General features: G+C 40.4%; 1 protein-coding gene across 5 annotated transcripts in view; it reads right to left on the bottom strand.

The window, feature by feature from the left end:
- KLHL2 (kelch like family member 2) overlaps positions 1-9,712 on the bottom strand; it is a 62,739-nt gene extending 53,027 nt beyond the window's left edge. For 4 of the 5 annotated variants that reach the window (XR_012633609.1, XM_074905711.1, XM_074905713.1 and 1 more), the window contains exons 1-3: positions 9,545-9,712; positions 6,463-6,588; positions 1,902-2,008 (exon numbers count right to left, since the gene is read on the bottom strand). Coding sequence is in view for 3 of the 5 variants with exons in the window: in XM_074905711.1 (XP_074761812.1) it covers positions 1,902-2,008; positions 6,463-6,588; positions 9,545-9,567 (256 nt within the window). In the remaining 2 variants the exon portion in view is untranslated. Of the gene's footprint in view, positions 1-95; positions 215-1,901; positions 2,009-6,462; positions 6,589-9,544 lie in introns of those variants that run through there. The other variant, XM_074905716.1, reaches the window with a different exon arrangement.
- Between the last annotated feature and the right edge of the window lie 11,393 nt (positions 9,713-21,105).

Below are 21,105 nucleotides of genomic sequence, written 5' to 3'. Positions count from 1 at the left end.
TGGAGGAAGATACTTTTCCATTTGGTTGTAGCTGGTTAAGGGATCAAACTTGCTTGTTTGAACTTGCAGATTACTGGATGAGAATACAAATCCACCTGAGAAGTGTAAATTGCAGGGTTCATGGAGGTAACAATTATGATGAACTTCAGGATTTTTTTCTCTGGGGAATGGCTGAAATGCACCAACACCACAGCTGGGCCTTGCTGAAAGCAACCTATGAGAGTAATATAAAATCTGTTGATAACTCTTGAAGCCACAGCTGAATTCTATTTAAACTCCCACCAATTTGGTTCACCAACTACACAAACATTGCCATAGATGTACAGGTTAAACACTTCCCACCCATTACTCAGGTGAGCCTTCCCACCTCCCATACCACTGGGGGTCAAAGACCACCTACATTTGAAAACATAAAATAAGCAAAAAAATTTTTAAAGGGACTGAAGCAGGGAAAGAACCAAGATTTCAGTGATTTCATCTGGAGAGTGTCCACAGACACTGCTGCACTGGCACTCCTAATGGGTAATAAACTTCTCCACAGAAAGAAAGAGTAGTCAAGGCAAGCAGAAATGTCTTGGACACAAAAAGCATAATATAAAACGATACTCTGAATAATGAATATTTTCAGTGTGACAGTCAACAACAGTTAATCTTTAATACAGAATTAATGTAAGAGGCTTGTGTTTCTGTTACTAAGGTGATGAAAAGAACTGTAGAAGCAGCTGTTTTCATTCTAACATTAAGGTCAGCAGTAAAAATTAAGAAAGAATCTATCAGTCACCTGGAATGTTTGTCTCAACCACAAATGCAAACTCGAAGAAATACTAGAGGATTAGATATTTAATTTTACACACAACTTTAAAGTATTGTTGCTGCTAGTAGTGACTCCATTTCTAGCTTTGGTCATGTCAAAATATTTGCATATAAAGTCAAGAATATTCAGCTGCTTCCCCAGGACACAACAGTACTTCAAACTTCATCAATCTTCCAGTTGCGTACAATTAAAGTATTAAAACTCCAATTTGCTTGTATACTGGCAGATCAAGAGTCACATTTCTGCCTCCACCTGAGCTGGTAGTCACACTATGTTGCAAAGAATTCTTTTAATTTCAGACAGTCAACATTAACTATTGAACTGGCACGAGATTTGAGAAAGACAAAACTTCAGAAGTTAATTTTAACATACATTTAGTAGCATTCTCACTTTGACACCGAATTCCACATGATGTTCAGATGTGATTTATAATCATTATGGAATTAAACCTCAGCACAGGAATTCAGCTGGAGGCTCCTGTGAACCTGAACCTATCTTAGCCTTGCAAGCCCTCAGCATTCCTGTTGTAGCAACAAAGCCGTAACTTGGCCAGCACAGAGGGAGCATAGGCAGAATCAAGCCTGCACAGAAAAGTTGTGGCAATGATGCAGAGTACACATGCCACAGAGAATAACCCTAAAAATATCGAAACATACACTCCAGCTATAGGCTGCGAAAGCCACAGACAGCTTTCGTATCTACTAAAAGCCTAGAGTACTCAGGGTCTGAAGAACATAGCAGCAGTAATTGTTAAGGACATAATTTACTACAAAATTCACATGAAAGTCATTTTAACCTTCTTTTGGACAAGTGAAATTACTAGAGCCTTAAAGAGTATAACAACTTTACCATTCCTGGCTTAGTTAACACAAATTTGTTTAAATGAATGAGACTTTTTTAAAACATTCATCATACTAATGAAGAATAAGTTGTCAGTGTATCCTTGCTGTATCCTGCAAAAATAATTCATTAAGAAACCCAAATGTTCCTATTGGTTTATCTAAAAATTAAACAAGATCCTAAAAAGCAGGAGTAATTTATTCATACAACTGGACTAGAACATATTAAGTATTGAAACATTTGGTACCTGTAAACATGGCATGGAAGTAGGGGCTGCAGGCGGCTAGCACAACTCTATGCGCTGCAATTTCCATGTCTTCAGCTACTATCGTCACATCACACAGCAAGTTTTGACTATTTAGAAATATCAGAGAAGGCAATTTCACGTAAGTGAACTACAACAGAAAAGCATATAATATCACACACAATTTCTTTTCCCATGCCCTCAAGAGAGTCCAGCAGACAAAGCATTGTTTTTAAATGCATTACACAACCACATGGCTATTAGTCAGATTACAGATGGTGCTTGGGTACACAGAACTGTCTAAAAATCAAACAACTAGATTGTGACTTCTTGCACAGAAGTTTTCTGCATTGAATAACCAAAATTTGTATCAGCCCAGTTTATAAACCTTCTCACCACATGTCTGAGCCTCTTTGAATAACTGTGACAGAAAAAAAAGTATTTGATATACACAAATACTAAAAAAATTGAGGTAACAAAAAGACTTTACAGATAACAAAGAATCCAGACTTCAGTTGTGATGCCTGTGTCACAGTACACTGGAAACTCATGCTTACTTAATTGTTCAAAATCACTACTTGACCATCTCTATATTTTCAAGCATTTTTCATACACAGCCCATGCACACAATAGCAACTATTTTTTCCACTCTGACCAGTTTAGAATTTATTATGGTTAACTTCATATCTTGCCTGATGATTTTATCTTCATTACATCCATTTGCATTCCTGTCCTTTGTGACTGTAATATGTATTTCCTCCATCTTCTGTGGCAATAAAATAACATCTCATTTATAATCATTCCTATTACAGGTGTTTCCAATGCTGTTTACAGCTATTGGATATACCTCTTCCAGCCAAACCCACCACACTATGTACTCTTTATAATCCAATTTTCTAGATGGAAAGAGGAGGGGGGGGAAAAAAACAACAAAAAAAAAAACTAACAAACACACCACAGCACCAAAAGGCTGCAATTTCCCAGTATCTAAACAGCCACAGTTGCCTTTTATTTCCTTCTTCTGTCCCTGCAGAAGTAACATACAATCCATGAAACTCAGAACCAGGGCAACAAAGGGAAGAGGGGAAAGTACAATTTAACAGAACACATTCCTTGTGGTCAGAGCTAGAGCTATACATCAATCCAGTGATCTCTATTCTCAGTACTTTTCAAAAGATAATTTTTTACCTTTCCTGAATACAAATTGCAGTAGTTCAAGTGATGACTTTCTGATAGTTTGCAACTACTGCACAGAGTTGTAGCAGAGACTGGGGGTGAGCAGTTGCATTTTGCTCTGACAGAGCTAGAACGCTCAGTCAAACTGCCCATATATTCACCTCAGTCCAAAGAAAACTCCTCAATCTCTCAACCTCTGCAAATCCTCCAATTTCTTTGAGTAAGATGGCCTCACAGAGGTCACACCCCAAAAATTTTGATGGCCACAACTAACCTTTGGGGCCATATTGCAACCCTGGCATTAGAAGGGTTCCCCTCTTTCAGCTCTTAATACCTACAGCAATTATCTAAATCTCCTAAAGTTAACCTGCCATATGGCTATTATCAAAAAAGATGTGTAAGGTAATGACCATACCCAGATGAAACACACATTTCAGAGGAGCTTGAAAACAACCATTACATTAATTATACAAAAACTGAAACAGAAAGCTGCACATAAGAGGTCATCAGCTACCCATCTTTTTCAGACACCTGCACTTACCCTGACAACATGAGCAAAACATTTTATACTTAGCTGCACAGAAATACCAAAGATAACAATGAAGCCAGAAGCAACAGAATTACATCAATGCAAAGCTCCAGCTAATTAGTTACATTACACCTATATAGACATATTAACTTAGAGGTAGTCCAGATATATCTCTAGTCTGGAACTGCATTAGGTGAATGAACATGCTCTGCATTACTACAAAGCTGACAAGCTAAATAAACTACCAAATAAACAAGCTTATAAACTTATTCATGTAGTCTGCCGCAAGCATCTTGTGGCTTCCACAGCAACTCAGCACCTTTATTTTTTGGGGACAGAACATTTAGAAAAGCTGGCATTCTGAAGTACAAATTATTGTACTAATTTGCTTGTATACAGTGACTGAATGAACAGAGCCATGGGGGGTACACCATCTTGGTAAAGGAAATAAGAAAACGAGAAATTGGGGGGGCAAAAAAGTATATATTTAATAGTGACATTCACCAGCTTGCAGGTTATTCTTCATTGGTTTATATAGAGAAAGGTCATCACCCACACCTTCAAAAGAATTTGTTAAAGTCTAGTTTGTAAGAATGAGGATTTTAACAAATATAGGTAAGGACAAATTCCATTGTGATAAAAGCAAATTATAATGAAGAAGAAAGATAGGCATCAGAGGGTAATTTCTTCATATGTCAAGAACTAATTAGGTATCCTAATGATCTCTCTGACTCAGTGTTGAGGTGATGGTGAGTAATGAAATGACAAAAACTACCAAGGACAAAATTACTCAAATTTTTCAAAATTACAAGGCACACAAAAACCCTCTTATGAGCTAATAGAACCAGGCAACTTGACAGCAGCCAAAAATGAACTATAAACTCACACTTGAGCACTCCAAAATAAATGTATTTTAGATGCTTAAGCAGATGATTTCTTCAGTAGTTATCCACTTTCTAGAGAGTATATTTGCCTCTGGCAAATACCTACCTGCTTGTGCTACTAATGAAAAGAACTCAAACAGAAACCACCTTAAAAATGTAGTCAAATAAAATCAAAAATATCATTTACTTGATTAATGTTAGGTCTTCATTTAGAGTAATGAAGTCTGAAACATTTTTTAAATATTTCGGTTTATCATTTCCAACAAATAAATGCAAATATTAATGTTTATAATCTCATCTAATTAGCATTTACCATTTTATAAGCTGTACCCAGCTTAAAACAGTAAACATTGCTGCATCAACTACCTTATTTAGTAAGAAATACAGTTAAGGTTTGCATGGAACTGCTCCTGTTCCAACTTTAACTATTTATACATGTAAGAAATTGCTTCTACAGCAATTCAAATTTAAGTAACCATGGAAACTAAAGTATGTTCTGAAAATAATCCTCAGCCATCAACAATGCACTCTGGAAGACCACATATCTTTTATTCACAACACAAGAAAATGCAGGTTAACGTTTCTGACTTCTGAAACTGCTGTAAGATTCATTGTGGGAAACTGTTTCTTCATCTAAACTCTTGCTCATCCTTCAGAAGTCATGGCTACTGGCTCTAGCTAGGCTCTATTACACCCCATGCGACACAGAATCTGGTTACTGGGATCCTTGAAAAAGCCAAGGACGTAAGTAAGGTGAAGCAACAAGTATCAGTCCTTCCAGGATAAGATAACTACGCTGTTAACATACTAGAAAAATAGTCTCTGCTCTTATCCCATTGTCTTCAGACTATGGAAGACTTAGAGCTGGTTCTAAGTCATTTATAGTCAGCATATGATTTTCTCCAGTCTCCCAGTACAGTACAAACTGTCACAACCGGATAAATACATTGATCTGATCACAGTATCTACCACAGTATAAAGACTTACCCATATGGAATAGCAAAGAACAAAGGTAGAGGCATATTTTAATAGGTATCAGTTGCTATCTTTTTTTCAGGTAAAGCCTCTCTAGTTTTTCATCTTATATGGGAAATAAAAAAGGACTACAGGATTTTCACACCCTTGGGTATTGTCTATGCTACAGAAGTGGTTTATTTATTTAATTTCTCCATTGTTGCTGTTAGTTATAAAGCTGAATTACTGTCAGTGATAGTTGCGAGTCCTAATTACCAGAGCTCAGTTGTGAGCTCTAATTACCAGCTGTCACAGTTTTCAACACCATCTCACCTACTCGTATGTAGAAAATAAATCACTATGGGTGCTAAGAAAGGCATCAGCACCAGTCTCTCAGTTTTGCTGAAACTGATGGTAGTATCATTCAAAGTTTTACAAAACTTTACGGAGAAAAGTTACTTTGAATATTTGATTTGGGAATTCATCAATTTCTCCCTGGGGACAAGAGGAATATAACTAAGTAATGAAAGCATACTGTCAATTGGTTTACATTTGTTAGACTGTGACCTAAGCCTCCAGACAAGAAAATTTTAACATCTTTCCAGTTTGCAGCCTACCACAAAAAAAAAAAAAAAAAAAAAAAAAAAAAAAAAAAGAACAACAGGCATACAAAGAGCCTTAGGCTCAACTAGAGTTACTTTTCATTCATCCAGGATCAACTCTATAAAAGGCAGGATCAGTAACTGTAGCTCCTTATATACAACCCCTAAGTGTTTTTCAAGTCTCATAAACCTACTTTTGATTAACTTATGAGGGGCAAAAACATACTGCACACATTGCAGCTATCATCACATAACTAACATTCAGCTATCACTTCACTGGATATTTAATTCTTATCATCAGCTACACTTCTGGAATTGCATGTTCTTAATAAACAAACTATTATTAACAACTTAATAAATGCAAGTGAAAGTGAAAACATATTATGAATTCCAGGCAGATGTATACAGTGAAGTAATACCTTCTTAATTCATTCATAACTTTAAAAGCTTTCTTCATGTGCCATGGATTTACTGTAACAGGACAGTGAATTTCGGTGTTATCATCTTTCAGATCCAAGGGCTTCTGATGGCAAAGTTTGGTACATCTGGAAAGCAAGAGAAAAAAAAAAAGGAAGAGAGTTAAGGTTTCTGTCTAATCTCCAGTTCTGTCACTCTTATTTTCTCCACCTCCAGCTTGGGAAGGAAGAAAAGATTTGCACTTCAACTTATTTTTTACTCCAAGCAATTTTGGTTTCCCCATTACTAACAGTGTGGAGGAGTAGGTGGAATTCCCAAGGAAGCATTGTTAGTGACCAACACCAGTGAGGTTGACAGAGGCACTCAGGGCTAACAATAATCTCCAGTAAGGAAAACATGAAGATGATGCCCTAGAATATTTCCAGTAAGTCCTGAAGTGACGGGAGAAGTAGAGGTTTCGAAACTTCTAGCCCGGTGCCTGTAAAGATCGATGGCAGAACTCAGCATCCATCACCCTGGTCTGTCAATGTCTTCACCACCTGCAAGACAAGAGCCACTCTCTGCCCTTTCAGCAGGACATCCCTTCTTGGTTCGTGCAGCTTCCAGTTCATCTCTGATAGGAAGACCACATGATGACTACTGTAATTGTCCAGGCTTTCCCCAGCAGCAGCATGAGACGTAGGAGTATGAGAAAAACTAGGTAGTTTTGCAGATCCACTCAGTGTTTTGAAAAGCAAAAGTGATCAACCTCTTAATTTTTCTTACTCTCCAAAACCCACCCAAATAGCAAGAGAACAACTTAGTGTGAAAAATCATTCATCTACAATTATCTCTTTCTATAAGAAATACCCAAATTCTACAGACACTAACTTGTGCAGAAAAATGATTATGTACACCCCTTGGTCATTAGGGCTGTCCAAACAGCAAGTGTGTTTTTCATGCCAAGCCAAGCCAATGAGTTTTGTGTTTACAATCACAGCATTATTCTTACAAGGCAAATTACATTGTTTCAGTACTTACAAAATGCTTCGCATCAGTGATGTTTTCACATACACTATTGTAACCCTATTCCCGAACCTCTGAGCTGGAAATAAGCAAAGTCACTGAAGTCACTCAGGGGGGCAACTGATCCTAGTACATCAGAGATCTGATTTCAAGTGAAAACTCAATCTTACTTGCTTTAGCTAAGAACAGTCAAATTGAACATGTGCACTGACTCCCGTAATTCCAGCCTCTCTTCTACCATACCTGAAACTTTTTACTTGGGCATGTCTAAAGAAGCTTAAAAGAAAAAAGCAATGTAATTTAAGATTTTTAACCTAGAACTCTATATTCTGCTGCACTAAAACAACACATAAGGCAAAGCAGTTGGCTCCACTTCTCATAATTCCAAGACTAGCTACAAAATTTTGGAGCTAAACAGCATAAAACTGCATCAAGAAACAAAGGAACAGAAAAAGTCTCTGTAAAACAGTAGCTAACAAAGTAGGGTCCATCTACAGAACTCAAACCACTACCGACTTACCATATTGTGCCATGAAACTGCTATGAATTAAAAGTTTCATGCTCAATTTTGAATATGATACAGCTCATTACTGAAAGAGGCCAAGTAACAGACAGCAATTTTGCATCAATCAGAAAAAAAAAAATCAAGTTACATGTTATAAAGCACTTACACATGCTGCTGTATGAAGGTAGAAAAAAAGAAATTCTACTTAGCAAACTCTTTTAGACTGAATATTACTCCTCTAGATTATGTGACATATGTAGTTACCAGCTTAAAAAAAATTATACACATAAATCAGTGACTTCAGGAAGCAATCAAAACACCAAGGACTAACTGTGAAGAAGAGACACAGCTTTCAATTATACCACTGACCTATCAAGTCCAAGATAAGAACACTTCTGCTATGGCCCTTTTCTTTTTACATCCCAAAGCAATGCAACCGATACTGATGTGTACATATCTGCATATGCATACAGACTATATACACATCACAAACAGATATGCAAGAATAAAAAGTGGTCAGAGTTACCCGTATAGAGATGCCAAGCAACCTGGACAGATGGAGGAATTCCTATGAAGCATAAATTCATTTGCTGAAGTTTCATTAGTTTGTCACAAAGGATGACTTTGTTTTAAGGTAATGAAGCCTATAAAACTGCCGGTTATATGCCTTCTGTTTTGAGAACTGCTAGTCTGCTTGAAGTTACTGGAATCTCCCTTATCATTTCACCAGTTGGGTCAAAGCTGTCTGCAACTGGTTCCTTTGGGTTTGTTCTCAAGAGCCTCACCCACAGCGTACCTGAAAACTACCTCCTGAAGGCGCGGGATGAAGCTACGCTGACCTGGAGCATGTGAAAGACTGGATGAACCCAACTGAAGCGCAGCTGGAAATACGTGGCTTGCCATAGCGCGCTGCTACTGGAAAAGACGCTTAACTAAATAACCAGAGAACCGGGAGTGTGATGAGCATGACTGCTGAGTCAAACTGGGAGTAATTTGGGACCACATATGGAGGAAGCAGAAGGAGTGAGGGGGAGGAGGGGAGAAAAAAAAGCAGCCTGTCCCCGCAAGCGGGAAGGCGGCGGGGCGGGGGTGCCGGCAGCCCTGCCCGCCCACCCGCGGGGCGCCCGGCGCCCGCTCCCCCGCGGCCCAGCCCCACGCCCGCCCCAGCACCCGGCGCCCCGCCGACGCGGGCACCGCAGCGGGCGGCAGAGGCGCGACGGGGCGCTCCAAAGCACCGGGCGGCCGCGCTGGCCCCGGGAGCCCCAGCCCGGCGGGCACCAGACACCGGCTCCGCCAGCGGGTTGCCGACACGACGCCTTCCCGCCAGCGCAGCCCCGCGCCGCCGCCGCCGGGCCTGGGTCCCCCCCCCGCCCGCGGACACCGCTCGCTCCCGGTGCCGAGGGGGCCGGGGCGGGCGCGCTGCGGAGCGCCGCAGCATCTCAGCTCGCTGCTACGCGGGCAGGCCCGGCCCCGCGCCCCCCCAGCATCACACAGCGCTCCGCACCGCTCCGCCGTCCCGGTGGGCTCCGGGAGCCCGGCAGCCTCCCCGCCCACCCCGCCGCCGCCGCACTCACACGGGCGGCAGCAGCATCTCCATCGCGGTTCCGCTCAGGCTTCCTCCGTGCAACGCGGGCGCGGCGCGCTGCCGCCAGCACCATGCCAGCCGCCGCTGCCCCCGCCGCGGGGTGCCGGCTGCGCCCGCCCGGCGGAGCCCCCGCTACCCGCCGGGAGCCGCCGGCGCTGCCCACTTCCGGGTTCCCGCCCGCCGGAGGGCGGCGGCGGCGACGGGACGCTGCGCGCAGGCGCGGCGGCGGTGGCGGGGGGCGCCCGGCCCCTGCGAGGCGCGGCCGCCCTGCAGGCGGTGCCGGCTGCCCCGGTCCCCGCGGCGGGCAGGCTGCCCCGTCCCGGGGCTTTAGGAAGAGGAGGATGGCGCCGCTGCCCTTTGCTGGAAGCGGCGTGGCCTTCGAGGGGCGTGAGCCGGGGTCCGGTGCCCCTCGGTCCCAGGACACCCGGTGCGCGCCCTCCCCCTCCCAGGAGGACGGTGGCTCAGGGCGGGGCCGGAGACACCCCACCACCCCCCCGAGCTGCCCTGCGCAGGGACACGGCCCACGGAGCGCCCAGGTCAGGGTGTCCTCAGCACCGCGGTGAGGGCTGGGGGCACTCCCGTGGGGACACGCACCTGCTCGAGGCCCTGGAGCCAGGACGCATTGCTTTCAGAACAAAACAAACAAACAAACAAACAAAAAAATGGTCACAGGTCTCCTCCTTGAGAAGATGCGCCCCCAGCCACACGGCCATGGAGGGGCGGCCGGAGCCGGCCTGACTCCAGCTCCCGCAGGGGCCGGAGCGAAGCGCCTCGGAGCGGAGGAGAGGGCCGCTGCCGCTGAAGGGGCTGCAGCACCGGCGCGCCGCTCCCCGTGGCCCGCTGGATCTCGTCCGCTTTTATTCGATCCGGTCCCGCGGAAAAGCAGCGGCGGTGCCGCTCAGACCGGGTGCCCTCCTGTCTTTAGTCATACAATCGCAAACGTCGCTGACGTTGAGCATTAAGTACTTGAGTTGTGTTTTAATGTTTGCTTAAGTAGCCTCTGTGATGCAGAATAGCAAAGAAACACGAACAGGACAGGGATCTATTTCAAACACGTGTCTTTGTAAGCGACACTAATTCAAGCAGTAATGAAGAATACTGCATACAGCAGCTTCTGACTTGGAGTGTTCGAGAAGAATTTACTATACTTAAACCTCTGCGAGTTATACCTAAATCTTAGAAGATTGTGTAATAGAAGGTGTGTTTCGCCAGCTAAACGCAATTCAGGTATTTAAGTCTGATGGTATCTGTAAAAAGAAAGTGCTTCTTCACTGGAGTAAGGGGTTTTATACTGACAAAGCAACTCTCAAACTAATAAATCTGTCACTGACCAACACGATTTTCCTAAGCATGGGAGGAGTTTGAGGACAGCACATTTTAAGTAGAGGGCAAACCAGAAAACGGCAGGTGTGTTCTAGGTGAAGAATATCACAGATAAAGCTTTCACCAACGTTTCTATTAAAATCACAGGTTATTAAAACGAAATATATTTTAATTTGTTGTTTTCATGTTTGCTAATGTCCAATAATATTCCTCACTTGGAAAATGCCTTTTTAGTCTCTCAGTTTACCAATCCTTTTTCACTCCACTGTGATGTTTGATCTGGGAACACCTCAGAATTTTTTCTATGGGTTTCCACTGGAGGTTTTTCTAAATTAAATAATCACAGTTGTCTGTGTCTGTTTTTACAAAGTCTGCACTTCATAACTGCTTAATTTCTCTTCTCGAGAGACAACTAGATTTGCCTCTGGGTTGTATTGGAGAAGACAAGGTACTTGTTAAAGATTTGAAGGATGCAGAAAAACCTGTTTGCAGGGCAGCCGGCTCCAAAGGAGCCAGCTAGCAAAAATGCACTATGAAACGGAGGTTTAAAATTCAGCTGGCTCTGCGTGGCATAGCGTCAGTGAGTTCTGAGTTCATAAGCATGTCTGGCCTGGGTAGCTAGAGTTGCTGATGACTGTCACATCACACTATCAGGTTTCTGTACCCTAGAGCGAACTCCTGTATGTGTTACTTTGTAAGACAGGGATCCTAGCTTTTACTGATCCGTAAGACCTGAGAGAATCCTACTAGTTATAGACTTCTGTGTTCAAGGGTTCAGATTAGACTACAAAGTCACTGTAAACTTGTGCAGAAGCTGATGAGGGGTTTTGCACACCACTGGCATATAGATCCTGCAAGCACATAGGCAGCTGCAGATTCTGCCCCTTGTTAACACCATCAGAACTATTTAATAATGTTCATTCTTAAATGAACACTAAGCATTTCTGACCTGTGACTTCTTTTCTTGCAGCATTGTTTTGGCTTTTGAGCCAAATGTTTAATGTTAGCTGAAGTTACTTCTGCAATGCAGAATATCACAAATAAGGCCGGGTTCTATTTTTTGTTCTAAAATTATGTCTTTGTACTTTAGTAATGCTGAAAGGAATCATGTACAGCTGAAACAAAAATGACTTAATCCAAACTACACGATGTGGTTATGGCAAAACAATTTATATATCTAACCATGAGAAAACACATCCTTTAAATACAATATTTGGATTTTTATGGGATTCTGCTTGATCCAATACCCTTCTTAGAAAAGAACTTTCAGAGAGAACTTTTTTATATTTGTGTGTGGGTGTACATATGTAGTTTTGAAAGGAAATAGGCTATGTTTCTTAACTGTGATGAAACAGCTGACATTTTTGTTTATGCTGCAGCAATTCAAATCACTGCATTTACTGAGGAAATTCCCTATCATGTTTAGGACTGCCCCTGTAACAACTCTTGGTCTTTTCCCACGTGTTTTAGAGAGTTGGGGATGCTGCCAACGCTTACTTATGATTGCACGGTTCTTTGGATATATTGACACTAGAAGTACTTTACTGATACAGAAATCCTGATGCTGTAGATCAGTGAAGTACATCCATTGAAAATGAAGCTACGCCAGCAAAGCTCTGCTTTCTAGCAAGACTAGCAATTTCCTCAAGTTACACAGACCTACAAATGGAATAAACAATCCTGGTAAAAGTCAACGTAACTGCATGCATGCATACACAGTGTTTTATAAGCATCTAGGATCACACACCATGCTGACGTGGTCATGTTAGAAGAAATCTCTATTAGGTTTAGCCACCGAGAACACTGAAATAAGTTCTTACTAGTATTTTTAATTGACAAATGCAGGGCCTCTCCAAAAAGGACAAAAAATATATTTGAAAAAATATTTACTTTTGTTTAAGATATTAGAAGTCATAGCTTATTATTTATTGGGGCAGAATGCTTATGAGAAGATGCTGCTTAGGCTGGGATTCTTTTAATGAGAAAAGAAGAAGAAATGAAGGAGCTAGAAATGAAGACTTAAGTGTCTCTCTGTATTCCTATTCCTTTAAAAAGAAAAACAAGATCCTTCGTCACTTTGTTAGCTGTAAGGCTATCCATTATATTTGTATCTTACTGAATTTAGTTGTGAGTAGTTTCTGTATAAAATTTATGCAAAAATAAGTATGTATTTATCAAAAATCTTTCAGGGCATACATCCATTTTTTCACAAGCATTTCACCCCCACTAACGTTACCATCTGGCAACAGACTTTTGTACAACTGAGGCCCCTGCACCTAAATAGATTCACAAGGACCTCTGTGGAATTCATGACAGGACTTGAGGTCAACACAGACATTAGCTATTACTACATTGGTTCATCTAAGACGTTAGCACTAATATCAGCATTAACCCAGCATTAACTAATCTTAAAAGGCCTCACTCTAGTGGAAGAGACTCTTTTTTCCCCAGAAGAATGGAATATTTGAAGTTTCAGATAACCATTGAGCTAAAGACATGAATGCAGTTGAGAACAATTGCACTGAAGAAAAAATGTAAAAAGGAAAGGCAAGAAAGTGCATGCAGTGGACTGAGAAAGGGACCAGATTGAAGAGGACTGTGTACTGGAGAGTAGGCAGAGAGAGAAAAAATAAGACATGTAAATTAGGAATGTGAAATAAGGAATAGCAAAGCGGCTGCTATCAAAAATAAATTGTACCGTGACCAGAATCAGTTAAATACAATTAAGCATGGATAAAAATATTTAAATCTTTTTTAGCATTATTCTTCCACATAAGCAATTGCTGGAGCACTAAGAATGATACATACTTAATGAAAATAGGTGAAGGGTATGATTTATTCTATAAAGTTCATGGACCTTATAATGATGATGATGAAAATTAGCAACTAAGAACTGTTTTCTCAGTGTTCAAAACTAGATATGGTGTAATTTCCAAAAAGACTTGCTACAGCACACAGTCTAGTAAACAGGCTTTAAATACTCCAATACCAGTTTTGGAAAAGGAAGGTCAAATAAAAAGCAAAAGGTGTGATGCTTCTGAGTTCTACTCAAGGGAGAAGTCAGGTCCCTGTGGTCAGTGCTGAACAGAGCAGTGCTCCTGGTAGATTACAAGGTTTTTTTAGTGCCACAGAAAAGGGAAGTCCTAGCTCAAGTAAGCATTACTTATGGAAGCAAGTGTAGGTCATAGATTTGATTCATATTAGTACGGCAAACTATCAAGACGCAAAGTAGAGATCCTGATGAGCAGATCTGAGGCCTAGTGTTTTGAAGGCTTGGATTTCACATGTGATGTATCCCTGAGATGACTGTGAAAGAGGTGGACCAACTCCCACTCTCACACCTGCAGATTTGTGTTGCTTCCTGTGTCCTGGATAAGGCAATCAGGTCTCTATACTGAGTGGGTTCCATTCACTGAACCAGCAAAAAGACTATTAAAAGTTATTAGATTTCATTTTGTAGCCACGTGATCACTTACACATGATGCAAAGGTCACAGCACAAACCTGCAGCAGGGATTTCTTGAGGAAAGCTCGACCATCCCAACCAGCAGCAGGCAAAGCTGATGATGGAGCTCCACCCTTCAACAAAGACTGATACCTTACTGAAAGAAGTTCTGCACTGTTTTTGTGTATAGCCTACACCAAATTTTTTTAAAAAATATATATATTTACAACATTCAGTCTTTAGCAAATGATACATCATGTGGATAAGCAGGACCATTATGGTAGCCTCCTTGTTCAAAAAAGTCACCTCAGTCATTGGTAGCTTTTTCCTGATCATTTTACTTTAAAAGAGTGAAGATTAATATTAGGTTCAGTTATACTTGTTTGACTTGTCAAAACATTATTTTTTTGAAAAATGAAGCAAAAGTAGTTTTCTTCATATATAATAACTGTAAGGTATAGTACCATATCTATCAGATGCAAGTCCAAAGTCCGTGTACTTCTCCTCCATCATCACTCCATCTCCACTCTGACTGCAGTACTGTAATATAGTCCTCACCAAGTCCATCAACTAATACACAGCTTTTTGAGAACAGGTACAGCTTGTTAATTTAAATTACATTTACACAATTGATATACTGCCATCTACTGCTCTACCAAATGCACAACCATACAGAGAAATTCTCATTTCAATATCTCTTGGTATCTATGATTGGCCTGTAGCAAAACAACAGTTAAACTCACCAATTTGCATGTAGTCATGCATATAGTGAGCTTACCTAAGAACAGTAACTGGGGGCAATTTAAAATGTGACAAGTGACATACTATGCTGAAAGACTCGATCTGAATATATATTGTTTCACAGGCATATAAATAAGACTGGAGGAACAGTATTTGCAGAGTCTACAGCACTTAAGGGGGCATTCAGCAAAAATGAAAAATGCTGTAGACTGTCAAAGAGCAAGTGGGATATAGTACATACGTTGTACCAATTCTTTTGTTGTATAAAGAGGCAATGAAATCAAAGACATTAAAATATTAAAAGATTATATTCAGGGAGTCATAACAATACCAGTCACATAGGTGTAGTTACCACATATAATTTTGCACAGATGGGTTGTTCATAGAAAGTGAAAAGCATATTTCTGCTGTTCATGAAACTGAGTAAATCCTCATTTGGAATAATCTCTGTGTGTGTGTGTGTGTGTGTGTGTGTGTAAAAAAACCTAGAAGGTATCACAAACTCATGGTAAAGATTAAGAAAACAGCTCAGGATCAGTACATTTTACTATGCAGAATGTCTAGTAAAATTTGGCTCCTATTATATTAAATTAAAAAAATTAAGGGGAAATTTAAGTCAAAGATAGTTCTGGTACAAGCAGATGCTCATACAATGAGTAGTTTATTATGGTGTTCCTGGAGTAAAATTTCCACTGGTATCATGGAAAGTCTGTTGCCAGTTTTTCTATGCAAAAGAAGAACATTGTGATCTGGACTAATACTGGGGGAAAAAAAAAAAAAAATAGGTATCCTCAGAATCTAAAATATTCAAAAGGCTACCTTGTCAGAATGCTAATATTTAACCATAACAGCCTAAAAAGTTAGTTTATGCAAGCTACTTCTTGGCAAGTTCATTTTATGATTTTCAGACAAAACATTTAGAAAATGGAAAAAGAACTGTGGGGAAAAAAAACCCACAACCTGATTTTTGCTTGAAATTTCATCCTCTTAATTTTATCGGTAGTTTTCTTGAGGTAAATTATCTCACACATTCATCTTTTTTCCATGAAAATCACCCTAGAGAGTATATCATCTGAATCCAACTATTTTCAGAAACAGCTCTGCATTTTCCTTTATATAGTTCAAGTAAATGCTTGTCATGTTGTGATGGCTTTATAATACAATATTAACAGAAATATTATTTTGAAAAATCAGAAGTGCAAAAATCCATAGTTAAAAATTACTCTGCAGAGGGAATAGTTTGCACACTACAAATTAGGCATTTGCTTAAGCTCTAAACCATTTAAAACTCTAAAACTCATTATTAGCGTAAATAAAATATATCATGATTCTTAGTTCTGAAGTTTTATGCTTTTAGTATGTATTTCTAAAAAAAATATGAAATTGATGAGTTGTATCTCTTCTTTAACCGCAATTTATTTGCATTTGAATATAGCTGGAAATTCCATAAAATTAAAAAAGTAACAAAGAAGGCCCATTCTGTTGTTCACAATTCTTTCATTCACTGTTACGTTACATCCTTTGACTCATCTGCGTTAAGCAGTCCAAATTATCTCTCTTCAGCTGTACTAACTTTTATCTATCTGTTTTCATCAGTCCTATCCCAACTTCATTATGGTCACCCAGGACATTTTGCTAAATTATTTGTACTAACAGATTAGCTGAATTAACCAATGGCCACACTAAGACTCCATCATTCAAATTTGTATATTAATTGATGAAACACTGAAAGAGTTTTTATTAATACCAATGTTGTGCACTTCTCTTTTCAACAGCTTGCATTTAAAGGCCACAGAATTTTCAATGGGCATTTTATTTATGAAGCCAAAGCTTCATAGCAAATGGCAGTTTTTGATTACATGACTACCATGTATAAACAGCTCCATGCTGTTTACTACAAAAAGCTTATACTTGCATGACGTGAAAGTCTGAAACTATACATGAAAAGGAAGGTTCTTTTATTTTAAAAGTATTCAGCAGTGAACTGTTTTTAGTCTCCATAGGATTTTAAAAACTTAGAGAAGTTTGAAATAAAACAAGTACCTGTGAAGTGTCTGTAATCTGAGGCTAAAATATAGAGTGTGCTTACTTCGGTATGACTGTCAAGACTATTACAACCAGTTCACTCAAATAAAATTGTCTTTACTGTTTTTACCTTTTCACTTCCCGTTTGTATTTTTAGTCATGCTGGGATTTGTCACAACCCCATATTCTCAGAGCAGAGACTGTATTCTTTACATAGAGCTGAATACAGTTTAAGTACTATTTGTACCTGCAATATGAATGAGAAACACTAATAATAATTACACCTTTTAGCTGAATGTGAAAAAGCTTGTGTGCCCAGTCCTGTTTCCATTCATGCCAAATTTTAAATAAAACTGAGAGGAAGAAAAGTAGATATTAGGCCTCTGTGAGGATACAATTGGGAAAGTTAGTCCCCAAATATTGTAATTATTACTGATGTGGAAAAGGTTATGCCTAAGCACAGGATTTAATCCTGGGTATGTAATCTATGCTAGCTTTCCTTAAGGGCAGCTAGCAAATAAGGACATCATAGCATGACATTGTTGGGCTACACCACATCTTTTTATCTTACCCTTATCGTATACCTTTATAATTACTGATGGCGTTTCAGAGGAAGTAATTTTAAGAATTTTAGACTCCCCAGCACTGGATCAGCCCTCAGGAGCAGACTTTCAAGTCACATGCACTAAAATGACAAGGTCTGCAAAATTTTCCAGAAGATGGAACAGGAATTGAGGAGAAGAGAATCTTACTTCATTAAAACCTTACTTATATCATTAAAACCTCTCACTATAAAAATTACCTGTGAATCTAGTAATTAAAACAATGTATCAAAACCAAAATACAGGTTGGGTGATCTAGTAAGAACAAAAGTAGACTACCAGTTGAAATTGGCAGTCATGTTATTTCTAAAAATGCTAACTGGTGTTGTGTACAGTAAATTTTTATGCACTTCAAATATTTATGCACTTCAAATATTTAAACTTGTAATTTTTCCCCAACTGTGCTCTTCCGTAACCTGGTGAGAACACTTCATTTTCTATTCAGTAGAAATGATACTTACAATTATTTATAAAATTATACATATTCAAATGAGTGCTAATAAATGTAAACTTCAGGATTCTAAAATTATACTTAGAACCTATTTGATTTTATCTCAGACACTTGTCTGATGCCATGTATCATGCACACTGCATATATGTAGGCAAGCCATTGAATAGAGGTGTTTTGTAAGTATACAGAAGTTTGCAGTAATGAATTATACATTAGACCAAATTTCTAAATATCTGAACAAACACAGATTATTAGATTATTATCTCTGAACAAGCACAGAGAAATGGCAACTTCTTTGCAGCAACTGTGTTCACTTTTTAAATAGTATGCTGGTGATATAATGTAGATGAAGTATGTCTTTCTCACCTTGACTGTATTGAAGAAACAGGCTAAAACCAAGATTATAGCTAGCCTATAGTATTTTATGGAGACTGGCAACAGGAGGAGGAGTACTTTCACAACTGAAATTATTATGCTAATGAAAAAATGTAGTTACCAGAGCTCGTGTGTCCAAGTGATGAATCAGATTCCTGGTTTTAGGCTTCTTGGTTCCTGATTCTTGGAACAACTGTTCTAAACCACTTTATCTTTTTATTATATCTCTTTCACCTCTACTGTTTCCCCTGAAATATCATCCTTGCCAAATTCAGTATCCAAACCCCCTAGATTAAAGTAGAAAAAATGTGTGCAATCCTAAGCATGCATGTAAGCAAGCAAACAAAATGTGGGGAAACAAGAGAAATAAATGTACAGTTTAGCATTTCATTTGGTCATAAATGAAAGCAATAGCAGCTAAGCAACACAAGATGATGTATGACTTTTTTGTAAAAGACTTTGGGTTATTTTTTTGTTTCTTCAAAATGTTCAATGCTATTTTAATTATTTTTAAAATTGCTACAAAGTATTTTTGATCAATATAAATGTACTTCTGGTAAAAAAAAAGAAAACACAACATATTCTAGCCACTGCCATTAACTGGCACTGTTACTGGCTTCTTGGCTCTGGGACTAGGTACAACATACTGCACACTAGTATTTCTGGTTATTCCAGAACTGACATGTTAACCAGAACACAGACATTGCTGGTCCTTGCAAAACAAACAAAAGGTAAAGACTTGATGATTTTCAAGCTGAGCAAAAGCTCAAAGGCACTACCAGGTAAGTTCTATAGTTAGACAAACAAATGGGAAGTTCTGGCAGTCACACAGTTTCAGACTGATCTACTGAACTACCCTTATCTTTGATGGTTATTAGATCTCTGTAGATGTAGACCACACCTGCCAAGCTAACTACTTGGCAAGGCAGGACACCTTACAAAAGTAATGTCAGTTACTTGAACAGCAACCACTGAATTGTGGCCTTACTTCACTGTCACAGAAAATCTTTGTCCTCTCGCTGCTGATCAGCAGGATTTGTGTTCTTGTGAGGAATAAAAAAGGAGGAAGCACAATAAGGAAGAGGAAAAAACATTTGGACTGAGAAACTGGAACTGAGCAGGCTCTGATCACAGCAGCTGGACTGAAACCAGCAAGTTTAAGGCTTGCTTTTAATGTAAGGTAGTTGCCTAGTTCATTAAATATGTGTATCTTTGTAAACAAGAACAAATGAATGCAAGTGATGAATGTAAATGCTCTGGATGGGAGGTTTCAGTTGGGTATTTTTCTGCAAAAAGATACCCAAGAGAAGTCACAGAAAGAAATGAAAAATTTGGGACAGCCTGAAGAAGCCCATACCCCAAAAGCAGCTTTCACCCCTTGGCACATCTGCACTCTTTTGAGAGAGGCAGAGCCACACCAGCTGTTCAGGGTGACAGACCTGGCTTCTCTTACATAGCCCACAAAGAACAACTCCAACCTGGAGATGGTAATCTTGTTGTCTTTCAAGCACCTGTTACAGCTTTGATACTTTTCAGTGTCCTCACTAACATCAGCTCAAGGCTCAGGGACGGTCATATAGACAAACAGAAGGTTAAGAAACATTAGCAGATGAACAGAGCATACAACAGATAATAAATAAGCTGCTTTATAAACTCATACTATACACACGCTTGAACTCTGTGTCATTCCCATCCTTCCCATTTCAGAAAGGCTATAGCTGAAAAAGGTCAGAGAAACTAACAAGGACTGCCAAAAAATAACGAAGAATAACTAAGTGGTTGAGGTCTATTCAGCATGCAAAAGGATGTCAAGGATTACTAAGAGAGAGATCCATAAAATGAGTAGCATGGACACCGTGAGTGGTTATAGTTTTCTGCGTGAGAACAAAAGGTTGTAAAATTAAATTAGCATGGGCAGGTTTTAAAGAAAACATGCTTCTTCACTAAATATACAAATGGTGCAGAGATACCTTTGACAACTTACAAAGTGCCTTGTGCACACTAAAACTTTCTGTGGTCTGAAGGGGCAACCAGGTTATGTTCATGGAAAAGACATCCACTGGAAATATTAAGTGCAAAGACTCCTTCCCTTCCTCCAGAAGTCTCTGCAAGGCTTGTTCCCCCCCTCCAAATTGTTGGAGATGGGAAAACATTCTGCACAGCAAGTTGAAGCAACGATCTTTGTCCTCACACTGCGCTAGGCACCCACTGCTGTTTTACTTTCCCCTCCCGGCAATGCCCCCCCCGGAGCGCTGCAGGGACACCAGCCCTGGGCCTGCCTTCAGTGTCCCCTTCTTAAATTCAGTCCCGGGCTGCCGAGTCAACTTGACCGAGCGTCGCCAAGGGAGAGCGCGGCACCGCGGGGCGGGCTCGGGGGCACAAGTTTGAGCCCCGGCTGCTGGCTTACAGACCCCGGGCCCGGCCCGCGCTCCGCCAGGTGGGGGCCCTCACCCCCGGGGCACGAAAGGCGGCCCGGGCCATGCCGCGGCCGGTGGGCGGGCGGGGCGGGGCGGGGGCTGCGCCTCGGCCGCCTCCGCGGGTGCGGCCCCGCCGCGGGTGTCCCCGCCCGCCGGCTGAGGCTGAGGCTGA

The sequence above is a fragment of the Athene noctua genome, chromosome 4 (assembly GCF_965140245.1).
Source record: "Athene noctua chromosome 4, bAthNoc1.hap1.1, whole genome shotgun sequence".
Taxonomy (NCBI): domain Eukaryota; kingdom Metazoa; phylum Chordata; class Aves; order Strigiformes; family Strigidae; genus Athene; species Athene noctua.
This window is presented reverse-complemented; position numbering and strand designations above follow the sequence as displayed.